Source organism: Physeter macrocephalus, chromosome 11 (genome assembly GCF_002837175.3).
Source record: "Physeter macrocephalus isolate SW-GA chromosome 11, ASM283717v5, whole genome shotgun sequence".
In the NCBI taxonomy this organism is placed as follows: Eukaryota; Metazoa; Chordata; class Mammalia; order Artiodactyla; family Physeteridae; genus Physeter; species Physeter macrocephalus.
Genome location: NC_041224.1, coordinates 157,989,521 through 158,016,744, shown reverse-complemented (window position 1 = coordinate 158,016,744; position 27,224 = coordinate 157,989,521). Strand labels below are relative to the sequence as shown.

General features: G+C 41.3%; 1 protein-coding gene across 4 annotated transcripts in view; it reads right to left on the bottom strand.

Annotated features, from left to right (window-relative positions):
- Positions 1-27,224, bottom strand: part of NRXN3 (neurexin 3) — a 1,750,257-nt gene that overhangs the window by 1,672,438 nt on the left and 50,595 nt on the right. For 3 of the 4 annotated variants that reach the window (XM_028496242.1, XM_028496240.1, XM_028496243.1), the window contains exons 3-4: positions 17,150-17,179; positions 14,260-14,271 (exon numbers count right to left, since the gene is read on the bottom strand). In XM_028496242.1, the coding sequence (XP_028352043.1) occupies positions 14,260-14,271; positions 17,150-17,179 (42 nt within the window). The remainder of the gene's footprint in view (positions 1-14,259; positions 14,272-17,149; positions 17,180-27,224) is intronic. The other variant, XM_028496241.1, reaches the window with a different exon arrangement.

Genomic DNA, 27,224 nt, shown 5'->3' with positions numbered 1-27,224 from the left:
TCTTTAGTTTCACAAGTTCCCTGAGCGATTCTTATGAATTTGAGAAACACTACTGTAACTTTGTAGGGTTTTATTTAAAAGAAAAATTGTGTATATGCATATTATAGAAAAGGGAATGGACAGGGGCCCTCTAACTCATAGAAACCACAGAGGCATTTTAAAAATTTCTTTTGTTTGTTTGTTTGAACAAAGGTAAACTGAAGAAGGTTAACAGGCATGACACAGATGATGTAAGAATAGGACACAGCTCACCCACTGGGGCAGGGACTGCCATTGTACCCACCAAACTCCTTTCCCTTTTCTCCTGGGCACACAGCTAAATTACACTTCCCAACCTCTTTTGCAATTAGATGGGATCATGTGATTGAGTTCTGGCTGATAGTAAGTGGCACACACTACTTCCAGGCTTGACCCTTAAAAAAAAATCCTTCATGTTCCTCTCTTTCTCTCTCTTCTCTCCATCTCTCCATCATTCCATCTCTCTCCATCTGCCAGGTGAATGCAGTGAAGGATGAGGTTCCAGAAAATGACAAAGCCATAGGAGGGAAGGTGCCCAGGTGCATGAATGACTCTGTGGAGCAGAGAGCTCTCCTGCACCACCCACTACTTTGCACTGAACTGTGATGTGAGTGAGAAACTTTGCTAGTATTAAGCCACTGGGATTTGGGAATTACTTGTTATAGCAGTTAGCCTACCCTAATACATACCATTACTTCCCTGTACCTCTCTGTTTTGTCCTGTTCCCAACCCACTCTCTGGACTTTAGTAACAAGTAAACACAGAATAGTGAGGAAATAAGCCACAAGAGCTGCCACAGCCATGTCAGTATAATATTACAACCCCACAGGAAACTACTTGCCCCCAGAAAAAGGCTCTCACATTTTAAGTAGCATTTAGTACAGACAAAGCCCAAGACAAGAGAAAAAAATATGAATTGCTTTTGGAATTCATTATATAGATGTTTTCCTCCTACTATATTGTGAGCTGCTTAAGAACAAAGACTGATTTTTATTCCTGTATCCCTTATACTCAATGCTTGTTAAATTCAATTTTACTTTATTATTACTGTCAAGAGCAGAGGGAACATATTATTTATTAAAATTGTAGCAAGAGCCAGGCCTCTTGTTATGCGCTTAACATATGTTAGTTCATTTACTTCTCAATTTTACCAAAAGTAATGTATTATTTATAATACACTATATGTCATATTATTTATGTACATTATTAAAAATATACTATAATGTATCATTATCCCCATTTTACACAAAAGAAAATTAACTGAAGTGATGGTATGGAACGCAGAATCAACTTAGGCTTTGGGGTCAGACAAAACTAAGTTTATCTTGGGCTTCCCTGGTGGCGCAGTGGTTGGGAGTCTGCCTGCCAATGCAGGGGACACGGATTCGAGCCCTGGTCTGCGAGGGTCCCACATGCCGCGGAGCAACTAAGCCCGTGCGCCACAACTGCTGAGACTGCGCTCTAGAGCCCGCGAGCCACAACTGCTGAGCCTGTGCTCTAGAGCCCGTGAGCCACAACTACTGAAGCCCACGTGCCTAGAGCCTGTGCTCTGCAACAAGAGAAGCCACCGCAATGAAGAGTAGCCCCCACCGCAACTAGAGAAAGCCCACACGCAGCAAAGAAGACCCAACGCAGCCAAAAATAAATAAAATAAATTTTAAAGAAAACCAAAAAACTAAGTTTATCTTGGTTCTACTACTACAGTTGACCCTTAAATAATGCAGGGGTTAGGGGCACAACCATTTGTGGAGTCAAAAATCTGTGTATGGGCTTCCCTGGTGGCGCAGTGGTTGAGAGTCCGCCTGCCGGTGCAGGGGACACGGGTTTGTGCCCCGGTCCGGGAAGATCCCACATGCCGCGGAGCGGCTAGGCCCGTGAGCCACAACTACTGAGCCTGCGCGTCCGGAGCCTGTGCTCTGCAACGGGAGAGGCCACAACAGTGAGGGGCCCGCGTACCGCAAAAAAAAAAAAAAAAAAAAAAAAAATCTGTGTACAACTTACCGTCAGCTCTCCATATATATGGTTCTTCTATATCGTTTGTTTCCTATCCGTGGATTCAACCAACCATGGATCTTGTAGTACTGCAGTATTTACTATTGAAAAAAATCCATGGATAAGTGGATCCCACAGTTCAAACCCATGTTGTTCAAGGGTCAACTGTAGTTTTGTAACTAGTTTTGTAACCTTGGACTTCTGTTTTCTTGTCGATGTAAATGGGGATAATGCCATGTATTCATTCAGAGATTTCTTCTTTAAAGTGAAATGAGAAAGTAGAAAAGAAAATCTTTGCTTTAGGTCAAAAAGGAATTAGTAGAGAAATGTAAGAATCATTTCAGACAAGATAAACCTTTTCCAGGAAAGAAGAGGCAGTGATCCTCACCTCTAAAACAAACTGCCAAGCAAGGGCTGACAGAAGAGTCAGTGAATGGAGATTCAACCTCTCATCTCTAGGGAGAATTGGCCTGTCTCTGTCCACTAAATGGATGAAACAAGAAATGCACAAAAGACTTCCAGCTATTGGGTTGGCCAGAAAGGGCATACAGGATGCAAAAGAGAAAGTGAGCCTGTGAATTCTCAAATGTATTTTTTTCTTATTATTTTTGGAGCGAAGCCGACCAAAACAGGAAGGGATCTGGAAAGTTGACAAAAATCGTTACTCTCCACAAATTACTTTAACCTTGCCGAGGCAGTGACCTTCACACTACCACTGGTTTAATGGCATTTATTTCAACATTAGCTGATTTCACTATTAAACAAAGATGCAGAGCACAGATAATACAACTAAATCACTCTTGTAAATATTTAATATCATTGCCTTTCTTTTTGCCTTTTAACAAATCACTATCAAAGCTGAAGCACATAGTAGAAAACACATTTATTCTCTCCTGGAAAAAAAAGCCTAGGGCTCATGCATTTTATTTATCTAGTTCTCCAAATGACTATGACACTTGAGAGCCTTATGATCAAAACAGTCTGAAGGAAGGCAATTTCGTGACAATTTAAGAGCTGATTTCATGCACTGATCAACATCTCCCAAAGTTGCCTCATGGAAGGGTACTAAACTTAACCTATCAGACACATGGCTAACACTGAAGGAGAAACTTCATTTTTAAAAGAAAACAAAGAAATGATATTGGCTTAAAGACAAATACATTCTTACTTGAGAAAAATGAATTTTCCTTTTTAGTTAAAAAAAAAATCCTAAGTAAAACTATTCTTTTTTTTTTTTTTTTTTTTTTTTTTTTGTGGTATGTGGGCCTCTCTCTGCTGTGGCCCCTCCCGCTGCGGAGCACAGGCTCCGGACGCGCAGGCTCAGCGGCCATGGCTCACGGGCCCAGCCGCTCCGCGGCATGTGGGATCCCCCCAGACCGGGGCGCGAACCCGGTTCCCCTGCATCGGCAGGCGGACGCGCAACCACTGCGCCACCAGGGAAGCCCCTAAACTATTCTTAAGGAAGAAAGGAAGTGGAAAAACTATTAAGTAACAGTTTGAAAGTTAGTCCTAAGTGGATCTCCTCACAGGCATCCACTCTGTTATAGACTGTCAACCTGGGAACAGTAAAAAGAAAAAAAAAAAATGGGTGTAAAAGCTTTTTTAAGTCAACTGGTGTCACCATCTTACTTCAGCCAAGACAAAGCAGTCGACAGGGCAAGTCCATAAGTGGTACAAAGCATTATTAAATCCTGAGTCAGAGCAATTTACTGACAACTTCAAAAGCTAGGGTTGCATCAGTTCTTAGGGCAGTCGAGTAATTTAAGAGACAGCCTTGCTTAGAATGCATGCACTCCGATATCTCCAGAATCTTTCTTACATGACATTATCGATAATGATCTCAGCAGCCTGTGAATGATCTACAGCAAACGCCACTCATGCAGCGAAGATGACTAAGAAAACTTGAGGCAACTTCGTGGGAGGGGAAAGAAAATAGCACCAGGAGTCAGGAAGTCCGGGTCCGATCCCACACACCGACTGCACACACTGTCAATAGAGCAACACACACAGCACTTATGCCCTCTCAGCATATGTTTTGTCATACACAAAGTGACAGTAGGACGGACTAAAGGAGTTTTAAGTTCCCTTTCAGCTCTGAAATTACATCCTTCTAAGATTTGGGGAAGCAAATCAGCTCTTTTAAAAAACTAACTGTTAGCTAAATGTTTTTGTTTTCTTTGTCACCCTTATAGTTTTATCAGGTAACATAAGGAAATCCCATAGCTCTTTATGCACAGAAAAAGAGCAAGCACATCCACTGAAGACTTAAGGAACAATCAGGCTTTAACAGGATTACTTTTTTTTTTTTTTTTCTGTTATGGGTGGCTCTAAAGGAAGAGGCCAATGGTTCCCTTTTGCAATGGAGGTGGCCCAAATCCTCCTCCTGAAAGTGCAGTAATATCAAGGAGGCGCTTGGAGCTGTCCGTGGTACTGAACTCCGCTAAGCGTTACTAACTCGGTGCTTCTTACTGCCCGCCCATTCAACAAATATTGACTAAGTCATTTCCACTCTGAGGCAGGCACTGTTATAGGCACTGAATATACCACGACAAACAACACAGATGCTGCCCCTGATTTTGTGGGGCTTGTATTCTCATGGATTACTAATTCCTTAATGTTGTATAGTGCCGTTTTAATTTGCACAGCACTTTTACCTGCATGATATCAATTATTACCCAGAACAAAGCCACCAAGTAGGCATTTCACAGATAAAGACTAGAAGATCAGAAAGATTAATTTGTTCAAAGTTCCCAGACCGATGGTATGCTGACAAGATGTATTTATGACGATGATAACTAATGCTTATTATTAATCTTTATGATAACTAATATTTATTTATGTGAGATCCGAGCTCTAGCATAAGTCTTTTCTATACATTGTCTCAGTGTCCTCCCAAGTAGGTAATATTATTGTTCCCATTTTACTTATTAGGATATGAGGCTTAATGAGTTCATATAACTTAAGTGTCAAGCATTAACATCAGTGTTTTAATCAACTGTTTTCTTCCTCAGCACCCTGAACTAGGTCTCCTGACATTTACCTCAGTGCTCTTTCTACTCTATAGTTCTGACATGCATTAGAATTACTCACACCTGGATATCTGGTGTTCCAGGCTCAAGTGCCACATGGATCAATTAGTTTAAAACTGGGAATCTCACCTATAACAGTTTTGGCCAATGCATCGGTAAATGCCCATTATTGGTCACTTGGGGAAATGAGGGCGATTATGGCTGGCTCAGCAAACTCCATCTCCAAGGCCAGATTAACAGCCCCAGGCAAACGGTCTACTACAGATGGATCAATGGCAGCCACTTCATACTGAACGGGCAGCACATAAATAGGACAAAGTCCTCAGGCTTGCAATGAGAGAGCCACAAAATCCTTAGCCGAGTCAATGATTTCTAAATAAAATACAAGTAATTCTTACCAGAAAGAATTTCTTTCACCTACTTGTTTACTGTCTGGAAAAAAAAGCCATTGATAGCCAAACTCTCAGAGTGATAAGATGAATGACCTTAGCTATACAGTAGAGAAATAACCATGGTGACTGTTAACCTGCTCCAAATTTCAAAGCAAATAAGACTTAATAAGGTTCCTAGTAATTTTCCCATCTTATGCTGAGATCAGCTTTTCCTAGAGTTAAGCAGGCCATTATCAGAAGCATTGTTTACACACACTATATGGATATCTATTATAGTACTTAGGTAATACAAACTGGGAGTACTTTAAGAAGACTAGAGTCTTTAAAACCACAGTTGTTTTAACATCTGTGTTATGCACTTTACCAGGAAGCAGTAATTTTTCTATTGAAACTAACCCATCCAAAAAACTATTCCCAATCAAACAGAAAATGTAGTTAAAAAGGATTCTTGAGTGAAGGCAATCCAAAAGCCTCTTTCAAAATTTAGAGACATTAAGGTTTTTAATTTTAGACTCAGAAGGGACTTTAGAATTATCTTGTCCAAAGTTTTTCAACTGGAAAACTAGTTTTAATTCTAGCTATCTCATCCAAAATGTAAATTACAAATAAATTTGGGTAACTTTGAAAACGACATTTTCTTTCCTGGAGATTCAAAATTTGCATTGTCCTAACAAAGACTCTGAGAAGTCCTAAGGTCAAAAAATCTGTTTAATTTTGTTTTAAATCTGTGTTTTAAGAATTTATTTTTCCTGTACTTTTTTTCTTGAAATATTATTAGCACTTGTCAAAATTCTTTCTGAAAATAGCAACCTGGATTAACACACTATATAATATCAGATTCTGAAAGAGGACAAAATTTCTCCCAAATCACACACACCTTGTGTTTTTCCTTGGGGCTATTTTGAAACCAGGTGATTAGTTTTAAAGAAATATAACATTTTAAAACACCTCCAGTTCCTCTAGACTTAAACAATAAGCAAATGGTTAGTATTGATTGCGTTCCACAGTCCTCCCGTCAACTGTGTAACATGCCAGTCACTATAGATATGATATTAGACCATGAAACTCACATTATTAAGTTCATGTTCAGAGATGTCACCAATAATTCAAGAATATGTTTTTTTCGATGCATATTTTAAGCCATTCAGTGATTCTTAACAGCAACTAGGAGCAACTGGTTATAGTAACATACTAAGTTCAGTTTAAATATTTCAAGAAAGTGGGTTGGGAGATTTTCCTACCTTTGTTGTTTGATACACATTTTATTTTGTTTAGGGAGAAGTGTAATACACACACACACACACACACACACACACACACACACAAGTATTCGAGGTTTGATATTTATTTTTGGATAGTATCAAGCCAAAGTACTGACTCTCATTTCAATAATGGATCTGCCAGCATTTGCAAGAAACAGTCATTAGCTTATCTTTAAGTAAATATTTTGATTGTCAGACAGCTCGTTGCAAACAAGGTTCTTTTCCAAACACTCACTCCCGATGCATCCAAGCCCACTTGCACATCATTCATTCAATAATCTGGGTCTGGCTAAAATATAAAATCATCATAAGGAAGTCGAAGTACAGAAAAAAGCATACTTTGCTGGCTTTTCATTTAAAAGGGCTCCAGAGCGTGTGGGGACCTGGTTCTCTTTCAGTTCTCCGGTCTTTGCTATGCAACATTACCATAAAGCTTAGGAAATGAGCTATCACACACCATCATCCCTCCTAAGGGCTATCACAGAAAATCACACACTCACAAAACAGCATTAATTGTCAGAATTAGCAGCCATTTAAAAGGCAGCTGTTCTTTCACTTTTAAATGGGCTCCAAATTTCAGATCTTCTCCCCGTGTTGGCTGCTTGAACTATCGCTGTTCCACACTTATACATACACAAGCACACACAATGGATCCTTAGTCAAATGAATTTTTTAAATGCGCTATATTCAAAGGACCCAAGAAAATATTGTTTACTCAGTGACATTTTCCACACCAGTGCTTGCCATCATTGTTCCAACTGGCTGGAAAGCTTCCAACCTGCACGGAAGCACTTGTCACAGCTCCAAGTGAAAGGAACTGTTTTCTGAGGTGTGGGGGGGAGAAAAGAGCAGTATCTCTTTAAGAGTCAACAGTAAATTAACTTGCCCAAAAGAGTGAAATAATTAGCAGTTAGTAGCTTATTAAAAGGATGGCAAAGGCCAAGCTGCCATCTGGGATCTCCAGTTTCTTGTGATTGTTCTTATGTCAAGAGGTGCAAGTTGCATTAGCTTTCAGGTCACCGTGCCTGCCCTTACTTTATATGTAAATTTTAATGAAAGATGTGTCACTGTTAAAATCAGACGTCCATCACAAAGTGCTATTCGTCTGGCTTTTTACAAAGCATATGGTCTTTTCTACCCCTGCTGTTCTATTCACCACTAAATGCCTTCAAAAAAAGAGGAAAACCCAATGATATCAATTAGATATTCTCTTTGTGCAGAGGGAAAACTGAGTATCATCAAAAACCGGGCAAAGCTCCACCTCACCAGAGGGCAACATTTCTGCCTCTATTTACACACAGTGAAAACCACAATGCCTCATTGTCTTGCAAGGTTAATCTTTCTTAATGAAAATTAAAGCAATCTGGAGACTGCCTGCTGATTACGACATAGAATCACACAGTTTTAAAGGAAGTAGGGGGAATAAAATACATTTATTAAAAATAAGTGATAGAAAGTGGCAGGACAGAACCTTATGGGATGATGGACACATTGTATATCTCAGTCTGGATGGTATTTAACATGGGTGTATAAAGGTTAAAAAATATTTAAGCTGTACACTTAAGAGTATGGATTTCATATGCTTTATTTACACTCTGTATGCTGTCCTTCAATAAAGATAAACGAATAAATAAATAAAAAAATAATAAATAAATAAATAAATAAATAAAAATGCCCAACATTTTCACATACAAAGCAAGTTCTCTTTTCTGATTCTGAGAAGTTAAAAGGTGGGGAGTCAACTAACTGAATTGTTACCTGACAGTTTCCCTTTAAAATAAATAAAATCATTTTAAGACTACACATATAATAATAAGTCGAAAACAGAATTTATGTAAGGCTTTAGAAGGAGAGGTGGCTGTGACATTTGAAAACCATTTTCAAACTCTACTGACTGTTAGCAAGATGTCAGAGGACAGGCCCAGATTTCCTGGGTCAGCCCTGTGTACTTAATACCTAGCAAGTGGCCTGGCTCGTTGTTGGCTCTCTGTCAATATTTGTTGAATGCTGAATAACCATTGCTTTTCAAGTGTTAAAGTACACAATCTGCTGAATTCAGATGTATATCACACTGGAATGAATTATTTTTAGTACTCTACAAATGAAAGCTACGTGTAATAACATAATCAGTATAAACCTATTAATAAGTATTTGGACAAATTGTACCTATACCCAGATGTATATACACTGCCCCACACACCTGAAAAACATACCATGGCATAGACAAACCTAAGCACATAAGGAAATGCATTTTGCTTGAATTGTTTATAAATGAGATGTTTCATAAAGATAATACAATTTAATAAAACATCCTGTAGATGTTATCAAAGTTGAAAATTATATGTCCTCCAAGATTAACCAACTTGCCTTGGTAAGCAAAAGTCTATACACCTACGTAGGTCACCATTCACCTTGGAGGAGAAAGTGTTTTATGATATATACACACAGAAACGAAATCTGTGTGCAAACACTAAATCCAAATAGATAATTGAGAAGGAGGAAATAGACATATTGGTTAGAAATCTGAGAAATATTTTCCTTTCTATATAATGCCAATTGGAAATTAATTGAAACATCCCATTGATCCATTGTTCATTTTACTAATAAATCTACTGTTCACATTTACACATTTTTAAAAATGCTCCAAGAAACACCTGTTTTTAAAAAATTTCTTCAGTGTCCAATGAAAATTTCTAAACAGGGAAGGAGAAAAAACATTTTTCATATTTTAAAGCACCATTTTAGATATCACTGTCAAAAACACAGAGTTGCTAAAATCAAGCAATTTTACTTCTTGTGTTTAAAATAGACCTATTTCCCTCCTGCAGACTTTCAAAACATTAGAAGAAAATTTTAAAAACATGGAAAATAGGCTTCTTTTAAAAACAAAACGATGTTCTTCATTGTCAAGAGAACAAATCAGTGGTGGATGAGAAACAGATGAGGCAAGAGATGGAAATATAATATTGCCCCTATTTTATTATAATTAGATATTTATAGAGCACAGATGAGTTTATTTTCATAATTAGTAGCTGGCATTGCATTTACTAATTTGCATAAACAGTTGGCTATCAAAGCAGTAACTTATTTGCAGGGCTCTTAAGTCCTAGCAGGGACAAGAGAGGCCTCAACTCCCAAAATGAGCTTTTTTAATGTTATTACCAGCAAAATATAATCTACATGAAATCATGTTCAAGTTCATGTAGCTTAATTATCTCTTTCCAGTTTGGCCAGTGTTGACTAGTTCATCATTAAAAGGCCAATGATCAAATCTACAGGGGAAAAATACATATAACTTGGAAGGTGTCTAAAATCTGATGGATTAAAGTAAACTTAGGGTCAACACTATCTAGTCTAGTAGATAAAAAGTTCTGTAGAGCAAAAGGAAAAAGGAATTAAATGCCCCCTAGCCACCCTTACTATTTACAAATTGGGCTGGTTCTTGGCAATTGTTGAAGGTCACCTCAGTGACCTCTCTTCTTGGTCATTCTGGGCATTCTCCATACCCTCTCCACCCATGCCCACTCCCCTCTACAAAACTAACTTCAACCAACACATGCATCAGGCCCCCTGGCAGTAGTGCTAAGGGTAGGAAATATTCCTGGTGCCCTGACCACTGCTGTGGGCAAAGCGAAAATTAATCAAGCATGCTGCCTACTATTGACATTCAGCAAGAAACCCTGGAGGAATATTTTACTCCTCTTTTCTCCTCAAGCCAACGGCCAAAAGCTTGTGGTTCATGGGCCAAATCATTTGGCTCATGTGAGTGTATGTGTGTATGTATACATATATAGAGAGAGAAAGAAAGATGCCATGGGCTGACATTTTTATAAAATCTACTCTGGCTTATCTTGAGGCTCTGGTGACACTGGGCATGCATTCTTTTTTTTTTTTTTTTTTTTTTAACATCTTTATTGGAGTATAACTGTTTTACAATACTGTGTTAGTTTCTCCTTTACAACAAAGTGAATCAGTTACACGTATACATATGTTCCCATATCTTTTCCCTCTTGCGTCTCCCTCCCTCCCACCCTCCCTATCCCACCCCTCTCCTGGGCATGCATTCTTGCATGGCAGCAATCAGCTAGAGCAAAGTAGAGGCTGCTGCCCTTGACGTGATTTGTGCTTTCCAGTTTGCCACAATCTGTACCACTCCCTACTGTTGATCTTACACTAGGACTTTTCTTACTACAGGAGCTGCTCCTTAATAATATTTGTCAAGCCCCTGTAGGCATTTGAGTCTGCAACACCTATTCCAAGTTCATTTTAATGGAAAGTATTTGGTAATCTAACCCAGGATTGTCAATCCCCAAACTGACAAGAAAAGGGGGATGGAGGCCAAAACACACGCTAAACACTTAAACAAAGGCAGTCAAAATCAAGTCAAAAAAGCTGACCAAGACTGATTGCTGAAGAACTCCTTTGGTCAGCTACTTCCAGTTAAAGTCATGTTTGCTTTTGGCCCAGTGCAGCCCAATGACCTCCTGAATGTGGTGATTATAGGAGGTCATTGGGCTGCACTGTGGCTGCACTGTGGCGATGTTATAGCCTAAACATCCTGCTCAGTATTGTAGATTTAACTTCACAATTCTTTCCACTACACGTTTACTGTTTCTTCACTCAGCTTTAAAAGAATGACAAAATCTGAGGCATTCTTTTCTCTGACAAGCTCCTAAGAATATATCCAAAGACTTTCTCACCTTTATTCTGATGTAATCTATGACCATTTCCCTCTGTCACTTGCACACACAGAGCCAAGAGAAGGCCTGAGTGAGGAGGGAACTGGAGCTAGAACATCTGGCCTCACTCCATGACCCACTGGGGCTCCTTTGCTCAGTTGGTTGGGGTAATGAGGGTAGTGATAAGGGGCATAGGTTGGTGTACGACTCTGGACAAAGTACTGAGCTACGTGCAGTATGGGTGCAAGGTTCTTTAGGGACTGGGGTGATTGAAACACATGAATAAGTCTGATTCAGGGCAGTTTGGCCTAGGTACTTTATAACAACAGAAACACAAAGTCTGGCGCACCTAGGAAGCTTGAGCCTTAAAGGGTGATAAGAGGGAGAAGGGTGTTCCAAGGACATTCAAGAAAGAGGATAAGAGCTTGAGGAAAAGCCTGAGGCAGGAAACCATAGTGTGGATTCAGGCAGAGTGAGCTGTTGACTTTAGGTAGAGACAAGGGGCCTGGTGCGGGTGATAGTGCAGAGTAGGCTAAGTTATTGTAGAAAATAAAGTGGAGAAGGCATGTTGACAATTATACAAAAACCCTTCAAAAGCTTTTGAGCAGATTGGCTACATGATCCGATTTAATTTTAATTTTGCTTTATTTTCCCTTTTAGGAAGATGACTGACAGCAGGATAAGAAGGATTAGAGGTTTTGAGTCCAGTCTTGGTATAACCTCCTATGCTTGACCCATCTGGGCATTAAAAAATGAATACGTTTGTCTTCAACATACTTGCAATCTAGTAGTGGGGAGCAGCCCAATTCCCAAAGCTGGTTTGTGGCCAGATGGTAGGAAGGTTGACTTTAAATATTGAAGTGATAGTACAGTTATATGGACATGTGTTATGGAGAATGCAAAGTGGCAGGTTGGAACTTGAGCCAGGTCAGTGCCAGGGAGGTAGGTGGGAGGCATATCCATGGACGTCATCCTTGGACCCAAGAGAGGCAGTATAGAGTAGTGGTTAGGTGCTCAGATTCTGAGTTTCATTTTTACTTAGTAGCCGTCTGACTTAAGTTATTTAATTCTCTGAGCCTTGAGCTACTTGTCCATAGATCAAGGATAACACTATCATCTACCTCACAAGACAGTTGTGATGATTTAGTGTGATAAGGCATAAAAAGCACATGGCACAATGGCTGCCACATAGGACATGATCAATCAGTGTTAGTAGCAGTGACCGGAGAAAGAAAATAAGATACCCATGTGCAAAATCTAAAAACACTAAAGACCTCTATCTTATGGGACGTTTTAAGGGATTAGGGAAAGAAAAGGAGAGAGGTTCAGGGGTTGGAGTGGGGGGCAGGGGAGACTGACCCTAATGTGTTCTCATAGAAGCCAGTGGGAGAAGGGACAAGTGACACAGTGCCACATGCTTCAGAAAGGTTGTGTCCTGGGCAAAGACTGGTGACTTTGCCTATGAAGAGATCACTAGACGCCTCTGGTTGAATACAGTAAGTAGAGAAGTGGAGGGGGCAGCCAGATGTACCCTTTCAATCGTTATTCCTCTTCCTTGTCCCCCTTTCCCAACTCCTTTCAAAAGGTATCAAGCTCGTAACAGAGTAAGAGCTCCCCATGACAGATCTCTGAGAATGAACCCCGGCCCTGTGATTAGCATAAAAGGAATAGGCAATCAATTAACCCCAAAGTGACAGGACTGAACTACTTCAAGGTAACCATACATAACTTTTTAAAAATCAAGAAAGGCATGAAATTCAAATGAGAGATGGCCAGTTCACAGACTAGTCATCAAATCAACATTTTCAATATCTTGCCAGACCCATCTTTCTTCAACATCTTCATGCCAGAATTCACATTTCCTATTTCTGTTATTTGCCAATCTTTACAGGAAACAGAGGCACATGGCTTCACAGAGATAGGGACTGGAGAGTTAGGGAGGAAAAGGGGAGAACCAAATGCAAATACATGTTTATAATTTATTAATTCACCTCTCCCTTCAGTCCTGAACAGCTAATCCAATTTGAGCTGGTGAGGCAGGTCCTCCAGGCTCAGGTCACTGACAGCTTTGATTAGGGATGGATGAGTGAGCTGTGGTACCCAAAGGTGTGAAGCACTGAAAGGCATGTCAGAACATCAGAGCAAGTGCATCTGCCCAGCGCCTCTCCTTTTCCCAGGCTACCCAGCAAAAGGTGGACTTGGTAAATTAAAATCCAGTGTTGTCTCTTTCTCCACTTTTTCCTTATGATGTAATGCACTGTCATTCCTATGTTCTTCCACACCTCCAGTCCCACCATTCTCAGCTCATCACCCCCAATCAGAAGACTTCCACTCCCCAAAATACAGAATATGTAACACAGAAGATAAAAGAGCAATAAATATCCCCCAAATTTCACATTAAATAAAATTTCAAGCTATTCACCAATCCTCTCCCCTTTCTCATCTATCATCCTTCCCTCCCTGAATTCAATTATTCCCAAGTGATGAAACATTGGCACTTCATTTCACATCTTTCCTGTCCCTTCAATACATTTACTGGACGGGACCTTAGAATACCCTGATTTAAGTAAAATATATCTTCCCAACACTGCACAACCACTTTCAGAGGCCCCCATTCCTGCTAGAAACAACACACCATAATGGGTAAGGCTCATCCTGGATTTAGAGGGAGGCAGGACAACTCAGAACAATCCCCAACCACCGAGTATGAAGTACATTGAAGGAAAATGGTAGCATTGGCTTTTTATTTTTATGTTTTTTTAGTTTTTGTTAAAAACACTGTTAAAATCTGGACTATATTCATCAGAATCAACAATTCCCCTTGTATACATGAATATTTCAGAAGGCAGATTGATAGTTATAATGATAAAAATAAAATGATCTCTACCTTTACTTCTACCTACAGAAAGGAACGTCCAGTTATGTAGAGGAAGCATGGTGTCCACCATGGAGGAGGCAAGAGAGAGAGAGAGCAGGGAGAGTAAAACATCAGCACACTGCAGACACACAAAGAAATGTCACACACATAACAAAACCCACAATAGTAATGGCAACAGCAGTACAATCTTGAGAAGGCAGCACAAAACAAATGCACAATATTTTGCTTAAACAGTGTGACCAGCAAGGCTGCTTCCATCAGCTTCACGTTTAAGCTTTATCCCATTAGCTTCTTCTCAGTCCCATCCTTAGAAACATGACCAAATCTGCATGCAAAAGCACTGCAAAGCCACATGTATGTGAAATTGCACACACTTAACCAATGTAAAATTGTTTAGGGAAAGTTTCAGAGAATCTGAGTTCTCCTGTATTTTCTCAACATTAATATGAGTCATGAGGATCAAGAGTATGACATACATGTATAGGTGGTACACACACAACATACATAAGTATTTCCATACATATTTATGGGCATCAAAAACAAATTCTGGAGATTCAGCAAGAACCAGACAGAAATCTCTTTCTTCCATGTTGAAGGAATAAAGAAAAGGAAAGGAGTATTGGCTTTTTAGGTAATCATCACAAGGGCAAGAAGAGACAAAGGGTGGGAAATGGAAAAGAATGAGAGGAGGAGGAATGGGGTCAAAGGACCTTCTTAAAAACAAATTAAACAGCAAATTGCACCTTCAAATCTTAGTGACACTGACCACCCAGAAGAATTCTGCATCCTTTTTTGAAAACCTCTCTAAAGAGAGATTCACCATATCCATGTCTGTCATTATTTCATTGCCTAAACTCTTTTTCTAGAAGATTCCTGACTTACCCCCCAGAGCATGTGTACATAGTATGTCTGAATTCTCTACTCATGTACACTTCAATGTTGAGTGCCCAAGAGAAGTTGAGTAGTAGGTGGAAAAGTGGGAAGGGTATACAATACAGGTTCTCCAAACGCTTTTCACACCAACGTTGGGATTTAGCCCTCTGAAATGCATGTGCTTCATCAGTGGGTCTGAAATAAACTGAATCAAGATTAAAGAAGTCTCCACCAGCCTATCTCATCTACCTAGACTCTATGTTATGACATCAGCCATATGATACACTCAGACTTCCAAGCCACTGTAAAAGCTAAAACTCCAAAAGGGCAGCTGAGAGCATAAGATGAGAGAATGTAGAAGGGCATCTTGTCATCAGGACTCTGAGGGCCCGCTTTTTCGGTGGAACTTGTTATCAAGGTCGAGCCACCAAATTCCAGCAATTCAGAGGGCTTGGGTCTTACCACTCTGTAGAGATATGCATAACTCTCTCAAACTACCTGGATACTAAGTCGACATAAAGAGCACCCCCTACTCATATTCACTTCATAGTAACCTGCTGTAGGGGGATAACTTCTCTCACTCACCTACGAGAATAGAGAGACTTCATCCCAACCTCTTCCAGAGCGCCATCTAACACTGGAAAACTCACCTGACCCCCTCCGTCCAGCTTTGTTCTTTGACATCTACTCCTATACCAGACCATGTGTTCATCGAAATGTCCAGAGTCCACATCATGGATCTTGGCTCAGGTCTGGAGGATACAATTCTGTTGGTAAAGTGTGCTTCCTCCTTGTCCTGCCTTATCAAGTCAGGATGCCCTCAATTGCCCACCTCCGCAGCTACCTGGACACCATAAGCAAACTTCCCTCAGACCCGGGTTGTTCCTTGATCTGATCATATACTCTCCTTTATGGCAACACTGTCTGATGGATCCAGTGTAAGGAAATGGGTGTGTGTGTGTGTGTGGTAGGGGGGTGTCCTTCCGTGCTGCCCCACCCTACTCAAAAGATCAAGAAAAGACAGCAGAACATGGAAATACCTCTCCTTTCCCTTTTCTTTGGTCCTCCAAAAAAAGGCACTGAGTCCCATGTGTATTTTGAAAAAGACAAGAGAAATTAAAGTACAGTCTTTTGGTGTCAGGGCGTGGCAGGTAGACCCATCTTGCAATCATTCCAAAGTGCAGAAGAAACACAATAGCAGCAATTGAACGGTGAAGAAAAAGACAATTTTAAGTAGGCTCAGTTCTTGAATCCTGATTTAGGCTGATAATACGGAAAATTTTTATTTAGGAGAAAAAGGCTTCATTCACAGCCCACCCTGTGCTTAGCTGAGCTGAATTTCCTGCACAGTTCATTTCCTGCATAATTGAATATTTTAGGTTGCAGATGCTGAATTTACAGATCTTTAGATGCAGTTTTCTTCAGGGTGTATAATGAGTTAGAATCCTGCCATGAGGACATTAGCATGTTCTTTCGGTGGTTTTTGCTTTTATACAAAACTGAAAACAGTCAAACCCCCAAGGGTTCCCTTTGACCATTCGGGGCTGGGGCTAAATGTCATTACAATGGACAGTGGGACGGAGGGGAAGACAATAAGCAAACCTTTACTCAGAGTGAAATTCAGAGAAGCCCAGCTCCTCTCCCCCAACCTGGGGCCCCAGCATGGGGCTTAGGGAAGAAGTTAACTGCTCTGTTGCTCTGAAATTAGCTTCATTCACCCCCATTATCGACACCGTCATGGCTTGTTTCATGCTTCTCTCTTGGAGGCAGCCCTGCAGAGCCAGTGCCCAGGATGACAAATGATGGTGCACAATGGAGAAGCCAAGGGGGTGATGGGGGTGGGAAACCACGATGCATCGGGAAAGGTGCCCCCCACCGCAGGATGGCCCTGCTGCCAGCCTGGCCCATGGCAGGAGAGACAGGCAGCAAATGGCCTGCCAGGGATGATGAGGCTCTGAGCGACCAGCCAGAGGCACGAAGGCAAGCACTTCAGGCAGCTGCAGCACCACAAGCACAGAGCACCTACCTTGTTCACTCAACATGAGGTGGGAGAGGCCTTGAGGAAGGAAGAGAGGGGAGAAGAGGAGTGGGGGGGGAGGGGAGGGGAAGGATAAAAGAAAGAAGACAAAGTTAGAACCCCAAATGCCAGGCAATCTTCTCTTAATTCTTGAGTGGAAGAAGTGGCAGGGTCATATCCACACATACTGAGGAGCATGCAACGAGCACTGAAATGCAGGGCAGAACGTCCCGGGGCCCTCCAGTTCAAGGTCAGTCTTTCGTTTGCTGAACCTCTCGGCCACATCATGAGAACTCTCCTTTCACCATTGTTTCCATGCAATAGGTAGGATTTGAGATAAATCTATTAAAGATTAGGTCCCTTAGGAAAGAGACTCCAGGTGCCGGGCAAAGTAGGTTTCTTTCTTTTAAATTGTTTTTAATAATAATACATGGTCACTGTAGAAACTTTGGAAAATTCAGAAAAGAAAAAAGAAAAAAAATCAGCTGTAATCCCACATCCAGAGATTACCATCCAACTTTTCTTTCCCCCTAGATACAGTAGTCACTTCTACAAAAATTGGACCACACTGAACATACAAAATGAATTCCTGCAGGACTTCCCTGGTGGTCCAGTGAGTAAGGCTCCACGCTCCCAGTGCAGGGGGCCCAGGTACAATCCCTGGTCGGGGAACTAGATCCCGCATGCATGCCACAACTAAGAGTTCGCATGCCGTAACTAATTAGTCCACATGCTGCAACTAAAGATCCCGTATGCTGCAACTAAGACCCAGCACAGCCTAAATAAATAAATAAATGATAAATAAATATTTTTTTTTAAAATGAGTTCCTGCGTTCAAGGGTTAATTAGACAACCTGAAACTATCTCCATATGATCCTTGTCTTCACCCAGTGACCACCACACCCCTTACCTCTGTCCCTCCTCCACCGCCAACTTTTCCTAGAAAGTCCCTCACCTTTGATCACAGAGGCCTAGCCAAGCACTGAATGGATTAAAGAAGGTACACGGAGGCCCAATAAACAAGTAGCAGAACCTCTCACTGTGTTCTTGTGGAAGTCAAACAAGGCTCTTAAGAGCTCATTACTTCAAGGGAAGTGTAAGCCCTGATACATCTATTAAAAGAAAAGATTTCCAACCAGTAGCCAGCCGTGATGGCTATTTGCTCTTCCGTTGCTTTTATTACTACCGGAGTTACTTGGAGATCACTCCAGAGTGATCTCAACTTTACCCAGAGTAAAATTCAGGGATATAGGAGATTAATAAAGGAGAAAAATCTCTAAAGTATGGAAATCTGTAAATGTTTTTGGAGATAAATAGAGATTTAGAGAAGTAATCAAAGACAAAAAAGGCAACTGACTTTTTAAAGATCAATGATATATTAAATACATAGATACATGTGCCATAAATGTCAGTCATTTTTTCTAAACAAATTTCATTAAACTATTATCATATTTTATTTTATTTTATCTAGTTATTTTTTGTGGTACGCGGGCCTTTCACTGTTGTGGCCTCTCCCGTTGCGGAGCACAGGCTCTGGACACACAGGCTCAGCGGCCATGGCTCACGGGCCCAGCCGCTCCGCGGCACGGGGGCGGACAGGGGCACGAACCTGCGTCCCCTGCATCGGCAGGCGGACTCTCAACCACTGCGCCACCAGGGAAGCCCTATTATCATATTTTAAATGTACATTTCTGGCATTCATCTCTCAAGGCCTAGGATATTAATACTTATGGAGGAAGGGAATCATGCCAAAGCAAGTCATTCTCATAATTTGTTTTATTTAAAAAATTAAGTTTTGGTATTTTATGGGAGGGGATAAGAAGAAAGAACAAAGGCACTAGATTTGACTACGGGAAACCTCAGCAGAAGTAACTTCATAAAATGCCTGATATTTCTGGACCAAGCCATAGCCTTCAGCATCCAGATCAAGCACACTAAGAGGGAGGGTCTGGGGCAGGTAGGTGGTGTATGTGAAGGGGGAACGGGAACAGAATAGGTGTGTGAATTCACAGGAGGGTTGTCAGCATTAAGAAATGAGAATAAGGGAGATCCAAAGAGATCCCTGAGAGCAAAATGGAGGTTAAAAATAAAAGGACAATAGTACTATATTGTGTACTTGAAATGTAAATGCTCAGAGAGTAGACCTTAAATGTCTTCACCATAAAAAGGAAATGGTAACTATGTGATGAAATGAAGGTGTTTCATATGAGTGTATCTAATCAACACATTATATACTTCAAATTTACACAATGTTATATGTCAGTTATCTCAGTAAAGCTGGGGGCTTTATTGAGATAACTGTCCTTTCATTTTTTAAATGAAAGGACAAACATTTTTATACCTGCAATTAAAGATGTTTGGCAGCTGGGAGGTATGAGTAGAAGAGAGGCAGAGGAGTAAACACACATTTGCCAAATGAAGAGGAAACGGGACACTTGGTATTCAGAGGGTGTTCAAAGCCCTGGAGAAGCCCCTACAGTTGGGCCCATTTATGTATTACCTGTGTTTCTCTGAAGCTGTGTTTCCCAAAACACATTTCACTGACCCCCTGCATCAACCGCCTGGGGATACTTATCAACAGTGAAGAGCCTGGGCCCCACCCAAGTCCTAATGAATTAGAATCTTGGGGAGGAGTTGGGGAAAGATCTGAATTTTAAATAGCCTCACTGGAACTTGAGAGCCACCCCTTTAGAGTGACATATAAATCAAATTTTGGTAAATTAAACTGTATGATAAATGCACTAAGAGGAACTGGATATATAATGGAACCCTGCAGTGGAAACTTTTGTAAAAGGAAGAATCCTTTTAAAATGCAAATATCCACCACCTGTGTTTTAAAATTTAAATATGCACTTGTCAGGTTCTATTAAGCTACACGTGTAGTTGCAGTTTGTGACTCAAAGAAAATGTACATATTCTTCAACTTACAGAAAATCTTAAATAGAAATATCAGGACAGGAATGCAAATCTGAGATCCTGATGTCAAAACTTTGGTTTTGTAGGCAACAAAGCAAAACAGACACCAACAAGTATAACAGGAAATAACATGAGAGAGGGGAGAAACTGTGTAAACATAATACGGTTTGAGTTTTATTTTGCTTTTTGAGGAGGGAATTTTTGCACTTTCATGAGCTTTTACATTAGTACATTCTCTTATACAAACCTACCCCCTAAGCTTGCAGAGTTGAGAACTGGAAACCAGGAATTCCAGAGGGTCTAGGTCTATTCCGAAATTCTGTTTCTCTCCCCTTCCACCCCAAAACCCTCCTACTTGCTGCAAAAAGACCTCAGGTCCCCCCAAGAGTGAATGGAAGAAACAAGACTCAGTCAAACAAATGATTCAAGTACCTACTATGTGTAAAGGCTGCATAAGGTAGTGGGATGCAAACAAGTATAGTACATAGTTGTCAACCTCCAAGAGTTTAGAGTCTAGTTGGGAAGGTGTGTGTGTGTGTTTATATTTACACAAACATACATACGATATATATATAGTGGTACCTGACAGTGAAGGGTAGGGGTTAAGATCAAGGACTTCAGAGCCAGATTTGAATCCCACCTTTGTTCCTTTCTAGTTTGTGACCCTAGGAAAGTTGCTAAACATCTCTGGGCCTTGACTTCCCATCTGTAAAATCTGGATAATTATCATGCCAAATGCATAGGTTGTTTTGAGGAGTAAATAAATGAATACATGTAAAGCAGTGCCTGTACATGGTAAGGACTATAGAAGGGTTATTGTTTTTTTTGTTTATGCTATAAAAATATACCGATGTGTGAGGCAACACGAAGCATAGTGCCTGACACACAGTAGGTGCTCCGTATGTATTTGCTGAGTGAATGAGGAATGAATGATGGGTAACTGGTAAGTGTCAAATGATTAATTCAGACAATAAGGACAGTAGGACAGTGAGGAGGGCCCTGGGTGTGCAGCAGAGGTTTCTGGAGGAAAGTGGGATTTACAATATGCCTTGGAAGACGGTTTAGGATTAAGAGGGACGGAGGACGTTCCAGGTTAACACCACTACGTCCCAAGACCACCAATTGCATTTATAAGGACTTTCATGTCAACTTTCTGGAACACCTAGGACACTGCCAGGCACATGGTAGGTATGTAACGCATGCTGTACGAATAACAATGAACACATACAAACGGTTCATCTGAGGAAGAAGTGAAAGGTGATCTTAAGGATCAAAGTATGGAACCATTGTATGAAGGCCTTGAGTTTCCAGGCTAAGGAAAAAGGACTTGATCTTGCAGCTGATGGGAGACCCTGAGGGCTTGTGTGCAGGAGAATGACCCAGGGAAAATGATGTTGAGGAAGATTGCTTTGGCAGTGGTGTGGACAGGATGGATTAGAGGGAAAAGAGAGGCAGAAAGATCTGTCATAGGCAGAGGGCCTAAATTAGTATCGTGGCAGCAGGAAGGAAAAGGGGAAAAGAGGATTCAATAGGCTTTGGGTGACCTATGAGATGCTTCAGGGGAAGAACGGATGGGAGACTGAGTGAAGCACTGTCAGAAATAGGAAGGTGGGATGGAGTTGGGAGATGGGTTTGGGATGGGGGCGATAATGAGTTCTGTTTTAGGCATGATAAGTTGAAGAAACAGAAGAATTGCTCAAGCAAAATGTCTAAGGTGCATTTAACAGTATAGGACTAAGGTCTGCAAGAGAGTCAGGACAAATATAAAAGTGTATCACCTCCACTTCGTGAAAGAGAGGGTCTGTGCCCATGTAAGTGAATGAATCCTCAAAGAAAAAGGGGCCAGAGCACTGAGTCTTAACCTGGGCGGGATGGGGGATATTAAGATATCCCGGAGGTTCTTTTTTTTGCATGCATATTCAACATGAAAGTAAAATTTTACATTCAAAAAGAAAAAGGAACTATATGGCTTTCCAATATAGATACAGAAAAATAATGCTCAAAAAAAAATCTTAACTGAGAAGGATATAATTAGCAAGGAAGGAAAAGCGATCTATGCTGGCTGTGTGTTATGTATGTGGTTGATGAGGAAAGCGGGGTGGGGGAGGGGATGAAGATCACCCTTCTTGTCAATTTGAGAAACAGAGGGTCAGCAGCAGTCCCCCAGACCACACAGCCAGCCTTGGGACTAGCACCTGGCTGGGTCTGCAGTTTGGCATTTAATCTGAACCTGATGTTCGGGGCTGCTAAAAGACAAGATATGGGCTGGAACCGGGGGCTCAGGGAAGCAAAGGGGACCACATCTTTCCAAAACAATCCCACCGTCAGCTCTGAATTTGAATAGATCTTCAATGAAGATTCAAAAGCCAGCTCCATGAAAGTTCACCTAATGGAGGGTAGGGAACAGGAAGTGAGCTCGGAAGAGCCTTTGATAATCAGGATATTGAGAATTTTCAATACAGAATTCTTATGGAACTACAATGCCTTTTTAAAAATAATTATAAAAATTAGAAAGCAACTGAAATGTTTCCTATGTAGATGTCACACACTGTCAAAGTGCCACCCTAGCTGGATTCAGGGACCATTCTGGATCCCACGAAGATGTCGTATATTTTTGACCCTTCTCTTCACTCTTTCTAGTGCTATGTGCCACCCTTCTTGTGCCTATCTATCTGTGGCGCACAGGTTCTCAGGGTACATACAAGAACAAGAAGAGAAAAAGATCATCAGTAGGTAAGACATGCAAAGTGAAACTGCTTTAGAACAGACTGCAAATCGTATGTAGATTATATGCAAAATATACGTATGGCCCTCTAAACTATGTTATACCCTTTGGGAAAATCCCTATGGAGATAGCTGCTTTTGCAGCTCAGGAGAATGGAAATGGCTACAAAAGCATAGTCATTTGTAAGTGGCTGTGGCCATCATGAAGCCTGTCATGAAAATGACTAATATAGAGAATAGAAAACATTTACTGAAACAGGCAAAAGGAAGATGCAACGTTCAGGAACCAGGCCAGAAGTTGAAGGCCTCCAGCATTTAAGCTAGTACTGTGTCCCCCTTAAACCTATAATATCCCACCCCCTCAGATGGTTTTTAATCCTTCTTCCTTCCTTCATTTTGGCTGGGTAATTGGGGAAAGTATTTCAGGGGAGGAAAGAAGTCATTCATGGAAAAAAAAAAAAAAGAGAGAGAGAGAGAGATTCGGAGGGGGGGAAAGCAAGTTATCTCTGCCAAGACTTTTCTCTTATTCACTTTCAGGGTAACTTTTCTCCCCCTGTAAAATCCACACATATCTCTTTTTCCATACTGAAGTAGAGAAATGAAATGTCACTAATTGCTGTAAGTGCCAAGTGCCAACATTGAATTTTTATGAAGCCACAAGGACTTTTAAAAAGAGTAATTACATAAAATCAGAAGGTAATGGAGACATTCACGCTATGTTTCTGGAGGAAGTAAGGAGATGGTGAAGATGGTAGGGGGTGAGGCCTGACAGAAAGAGAAGCTACAGGTAACCATCGTGTCTGCAGGGTGATTGGGAACTTGGAAAAGAGAGAAGGAGAAAGAAGACATACACATCTTAGCATTTTAAGCGCTTAAAAGAGAGGAAATTCAGTTAATTTGGTAAAAAGAATTCTAACAGTAGCTAATAGCTATTGACTGTTTGCTATATATAAGGCATGGCTATGTGTCATGCCATTAAACACAGCTCTATGGTAAAGTCATTGCTATAATGTTGATTTTACAGGTAAGGAAACCAAGACCTAGAGCCAAAATCCCACTGCTTAATAAGTGGTGAAATGTGGATTCTAAGCCAGCAGGTGGATCCTGCAGGCTGCATGGTAACTACGACACTAGCTACCCTGTCTAATTCAGTGCTGGTGGAGAAGGGAGGAGACATGTCTTGGAGAATTCAGGAGCAGAAAATAGTGTCTGGACATTAATTCAACTTCATTTATGATTCTGGTGTAGCATGATTTAAGGTTGCCCTGGGGAAACCCTTTGACATAAATGGCCACCATCTCCCTCTCCTCAATCTCCATCCCCGGATTCTACTAACATATGAAGCTTTTCCTTTCCTGGGTCATTTCTTGGGGTTATTAAGCAACTTCCCTCATTAAAATGCAAATCTGAACACGAGCTGCACTCAGGCTCCTCAGTCATTTCACTGCCCTGTGTGTGAGATCATCAGGAAGCCAAGCTTCAGATCTTTCTTCAAAGACAGTGGCACAGGGACATGTGAGAAGGAAGGATGGAGACACGCAGTCACAGGTTGAGGAAGTCTGCCACCATGGGCAGGGGAGGACACAGGGGACAGGCTGGGATTGGGGAGAAGGATGCTTAAGGGGAAGAGGTGGGGCCTGAAGGAAAGCTCCTACTTCCACAGTTGTGTCTCAGACCAGCCCTTCCACAGGCAATTTCCTGACCTTCACCATGAGCTTCAACGTGGACTTCAGTTTCCTTGTCCTGTCTGGGGTTCTCCAGTGGCTTACAGCAGAGCCTAGACCTGCTCAGCATTTTGATAAATGACTTGGCTGAGAACATTCATGACATGCTGTCTGGATGTTGTAATGAACTAAAGCTGAAAGGAATAGTTAACTCTTTAGTCATCGGAATTAGGGCCCAAAAGATGTGAGCAGACAAAAGCAAAATTTAATTTTAAGGGGCAAATATAAATTGTGGCACTTAAGCACAACCTCCCACTATCCCCACCAACCCCCCAAAAATCACAAATAAAAAGAAGTCAAAAGTCCCACCTCTTCTTATCACTGACCACAAAACCTAGGGTTCTGGTTCAGAGAACAGTGCCATGTATTAGGAGGGGCATTAATGAGGTAGACATATCCAAAGGAGAAGAATCAGATGGTAAGAGGTCCAAAAGCATGTCACATGCAGAATGGCTGAAGGAACTGCTACGCACAGCCCAAACAGGAGAGAGCTGGGTAAGGACACGAGAGCTACCTTCAAACATTTTAAAAGTTGCACATGCAAGATGAAGGACCACGTGCATTCAGCAAGATGAGGGTGGAATAATAGGGGATATTTCACTTGCCAGAATGCCACAGAAGAGCGTCAAAGTGGGGTTTTAGAAGATAACCACCCAAAATCCATTCCAACTCTAAGACATAGAGTTTCTGTGAACCAAGATGATTTCTGAAGAGGCCAAGCAACTACTTACTGGGTTGAACCATATGAAATTGCTGATATTTGACTGGTTTTGACCTACAAAAATGACAACTAAAATGGTTCAAACTGATACCCTGAGAACACCACCCATAATCAAAAAGTTTGAAGCACGAAACGAGGCATCAACAAACCACCCAACAGCAATCATGAACTGACATGAACAGAAGATCAACCATTTCTTATATGATTTTGGCTTTTCCACAAGCCTTGAACAATACTGGGGATGAAGTGAATAGCTGGACTGATGATGGTGATAGTTTCCAGAGGAGAGCCTGTTGCTGTTTCTCCAAGGCAGGTGCCTCTGGGTTGGTCCTTCCATGATGCCACTACATTCCATTCTCACCCCTAAGCCCTCTGTTGGATGTAACTGTGCTAGCGCACTCACTATTTGCCTCTAGACCAACCCTGTTCTTACAGCATGGTGACCCGGACTGAACAGAAAGTATTTCGCCAGTGGCGCCCATGAATCACCAACAGTGTCTGTATGGCATAGCCACAGGGAAGAGGAAAGAATGTCTGCAGCACCTTCCCAAGCTATTCCACCTCTCTGGAGGGGTGGGTGTGGCCTCTTTTTTCATGAATACCATGGAAGGAAGAGAGATGAAGGCAGTCATGCTTGTCACTCTAAGGGTTAAAGCATCAGCAGTTATGGCTTCTAGAAAAGACTCTTCCCAAAGAAGAGGAAGTCCTTGCTCTCCAAATGTCATGAACTTCTCTAACATAGCTCTTTTGTTCATGAATGACATGAAGCTGGAAGGGTCGGCAGATGTGCTAGATAAATTAACTCTATCCAAATAGACCATGGTGTGCTGGATTTTAAAAATCCCGGGATGAATTTGACAAAATCAAAGAATGGCCCCAAGTCTAAGTCAAATAAACCAATTGCACAAGTGCAGGAAGGGGAGAGAAGTGGCTTAGGAGCAGTGCACACAAAATCTTTAAAGTTTTCAGTGACTTTAAGTTCAATTTAATACTATAGTCATTTTTTTAAAAGGAAGGTGTTTGATGCTGCCATTAATAGATGTAGGGAGTCTAGAAAAAGGGAGCAATGCTACCACTCTATAATGAACTGGTTGCAGCATGTCTGTAACACTGTATGTGGTGTGGGCATCCTTCTTTGAAAAGGAAGCAAAAATATGTTATTTTTCAGAGAACTAGGACCTGCATGAAAGAGCTGAAAACCCTTGTATGAGAATGCCCAAAGAAACTGGAGATGTTTTAGCCTTTAGAAAAGAAAATCCTTAAAGACAAAGGCCCTGTCTTCAAACACTGGAAGTGTAATTAGATCTGTTTTGTGTGTCTCCAAGGGCTGGAAGCAATACAGGTGGTGAAAGCCATAGTGACTCAGAATAAAGGAGAGCTTGCGAACACTCAGTGCTGTTAGAATGCAACAGAATGGCTAAGGGAGCAATGAGTTACTCATCACTGCAGTGGTTCAAGCCAAGTTTGAATAAACCCTTATAGAAGAGATTCAAAAATTAGGTGCAAAAAGAACCTTGACAACCATTTGGCTCCTTTCCATCTCTGAAATGCTGATTCTAGCAACAAAGTTTATGAACACGTACAAGATGGCAAGTAGTGGGGATGCAGGCATGGATAAGTCTCTGTTCTCAAGAATAAGGGACTCCCTGTCCCTCAAGAGCCCACAGTGGCCGATGTGGGCATGTGGGGGACAATAGACAGCTGGCTATAGCATAGTGTATTATGATGAGGGCTTTACTAGTCCCGTGACCTAAGGTGCCATGGAGCTCAGACAAAGGGGGGATGATTCATCCCATATCCTCCCTTCTATCTCCTCACCCCCACCTCCCTGCTTCCCTTAATTTATGGAGGGTATAACACAGCAGTTAATGCTGAAGTTTTTTTTTTTTTTTTTTTTTTTTTTCGGTATGCGGGCCTCTCACCGCCGCGGCCTCTCCCGTTGCGGAGCACAGGCTCCGGACGCGCAGGCTCAGCGGCCATGGCTCACGGGCCCAGCCGC